Here is a 2124-nt window from a genome sequence, read left to right on the forward strand (position 1 = left end):
TTCTTCGGCAGGACGGCAGTGCGTGGCCTATCCTTGACCCCTGTCATGGCACAGATTTTCCTTTCTGTGCAGTGAAATGAAGGGATAAGACCTAAAGAGCAGCAGGAGGTGAGGCCAAGAGCCTCCCACTCCACAGGGAAAGTCTGGCATGGAATGCACCCTCCCAGAGGTTCCCAGCTGCACAAGTAGCATATTTTACCCTTCTTTGGTGTCATTTGGGGGCCTCAAAGCATTCAAAAAAACATTAATTGTAACTAAGCTTTGACATCCTTGAGACTGGAGGGTCATTTTTAACCTACAGATAAACAAAGGGACAGACAAGCTGAGGTTGTGCCTGAAATCCACCAGCAGCAGAGTCCAGCTGCACTTCCTCAGACATTGCCCCTCCTCCTGGGACAATGGGACATGCAGGGCCCCTCTCCTAAGGGATAACACACGGGAGGGTGCAGCAGAAGAGCCCAGGCACAGCTGAATTCCAAGCTGTGTGACAGTGCAGTTTTGGTGAGATCCTAAACAAGGGAACGTGAGATGGAAGCAGGATGTCTGGGAAAAGAGGAACCTGAATGGAATGAGAGCTTGTCAGCGCCAGGGCAAGGCATCAGGGAAGATGGGCTGTGCAATCCCTGTGCAGTGGGGATTCCTCTCTCCAGCCTGACAATTCCCACCTGCCTGTGTCCCCCGTGCTGTTCCAGACGAGCAGAAAGGGGACAGAGTGCCATGTCTGGTGCAAAGGAGCCTGGCTGCACCTCGGGGCTCAGTTGATTTGGCAGCAATCCCAAGCCAGGCACATCAGCCCTGCTGTGCAGAGCAGACATTCCCCAGCTCCAGGGGCCCCAGGTGTCCCACAGCTCCGAGGGGAAGGAGCAACCTTGAGGCTCTGCATTAGTCTGAGCTTCCCTCCACCTTCCAGTCTGGCTGGGGAAGGAAATTAGGTTGTTCCTATGGCAACTGGCATATCAAACAGGGCTCTGCAGCTTTGACTCAGCTCCTGGTGGGGAGGCAGAGGCCAGGCAGCAGCTCTGCAGCTGATGCTTCACAGGAAAGATGGGGGGCCAGCACATCCTGCCCCTGCAGGATGGGAGTGGGAGGGAGTCTGAGCATCCAAATCCCACCACAGGGAGATTTGGGATTGCTCTGGTGTTACCCGGCTGCAGTGCCCACATGGGAACCCTCTCCCCAGCCCCAGGGAGCAGCCTGGAGGCTCCCACAGCCAAGGGGACACCTCTGGGTCCTGCTGCCAGCCGCAGCTGCGGTGCTCCCTAAGGAGAGGCGGTGACGCGCAGGCTGGGGCTTTAACACACCCAAAAACCACGGAGCCGCCGGGGATCCCCAGCGAATCCCAGCTCCAGCACGGGCCCCTGGCAGCCCGCGGGTGCACGCGGCTGGCCCCGCTCCGCTCCGCCAGCTCCCACGCAGCCGCCGAGCCCGCCGCAGCTCCCAGCAGGTGATGCAGGCACCAGGAGCACAATTCAACACTCCCTGCTCAGCTGTGAGCCCCGTGCCCCCCAGCAGTGGGGCAGAGCGTTCCCACTCACCACGTCCTGCACGGCGCTGCGGTCACGGCACAGCCGCTCCTCAGCCAGCAGCGACAGCACCAAGCCTTGGATGCTGTGAACGTAGAGGCTCAGCTGGGCTGGCTCTCCCCCTGTGCCACCCAGCCTGTCCCAGCTGCCAGGACACAGCCTGTCCCCTGCAGGGGCACTGGGCAGAGCCTGCTGGAGCTCTGGGACCAGTGGCTGCCTCCTGTTGTGGGGCTGTGTGTGACCAGCAGGGCCTGGACAATCCAAGCCCCACACATGGTCACCAGCTGTGCTGTCACTTCCCCCAGACACACGGTCCTGGCTCACAGTCCATGGCTTGTCCTGATCACTGGATTTTCTTCTGCTCAGTTCCTGGGCAGGAGAAGGAACAGCTGGACTGTGGCTGACTGAAAGGGAATTTTGGGAAGCACAGTGACCAACATCAGAATCCACAGGGGCTTCCCCCTTGTCCTGGCTCTCCTGCTCCCAGGAGTAAGGGTTGGGAAAGGAAAAGCCTTCCAGGTATGGACCTGTAGTCCAAGTACATTCAGTCTGCAGTGAGGAAGGGCTTTGGAGCTGCTCTGTGTTGCTCTCTGAAGGGCAG

General features: G+C 59.1%; 1 protein-coding gene across 1 annotated transcript in view; it reads right to left on the bottom strand.

Moving 5' to 3' along the window:
• Window positions 1–2124, bottom strand: part of HPS4 (HPS4 biogenesis of lysosomal organelles complex 3 subunit 2) — a 15244-nt gene that overhangs the window by 3913 nt on the left and 9207 nt on the right. Inside the window, 1 exon segment of the mRNA XM_005421516.3 lies at window positions 1536–2124. This exon segment is cut by the window's right edge and continues 27 nt beyond it. Coding sequence (XP_005421573.3) covers window positions 1536–2124 — 589 coding nt within the window.

Source organism: Geospiza fortis, unplaced genomic scaffold (genome assembly GCF_000277835.1).
Source record: "Geospiza fortis unplaced genomic scaffold, GeoFor_1.0 scaffold408, whole genome shotgun sequence".
NCBI classification, from domain to species: Eukaryota; Metazoa; Chordata; class Aves; order Passeriformes; family Thraupidae; genus Geospiza; species Geospiza fortis.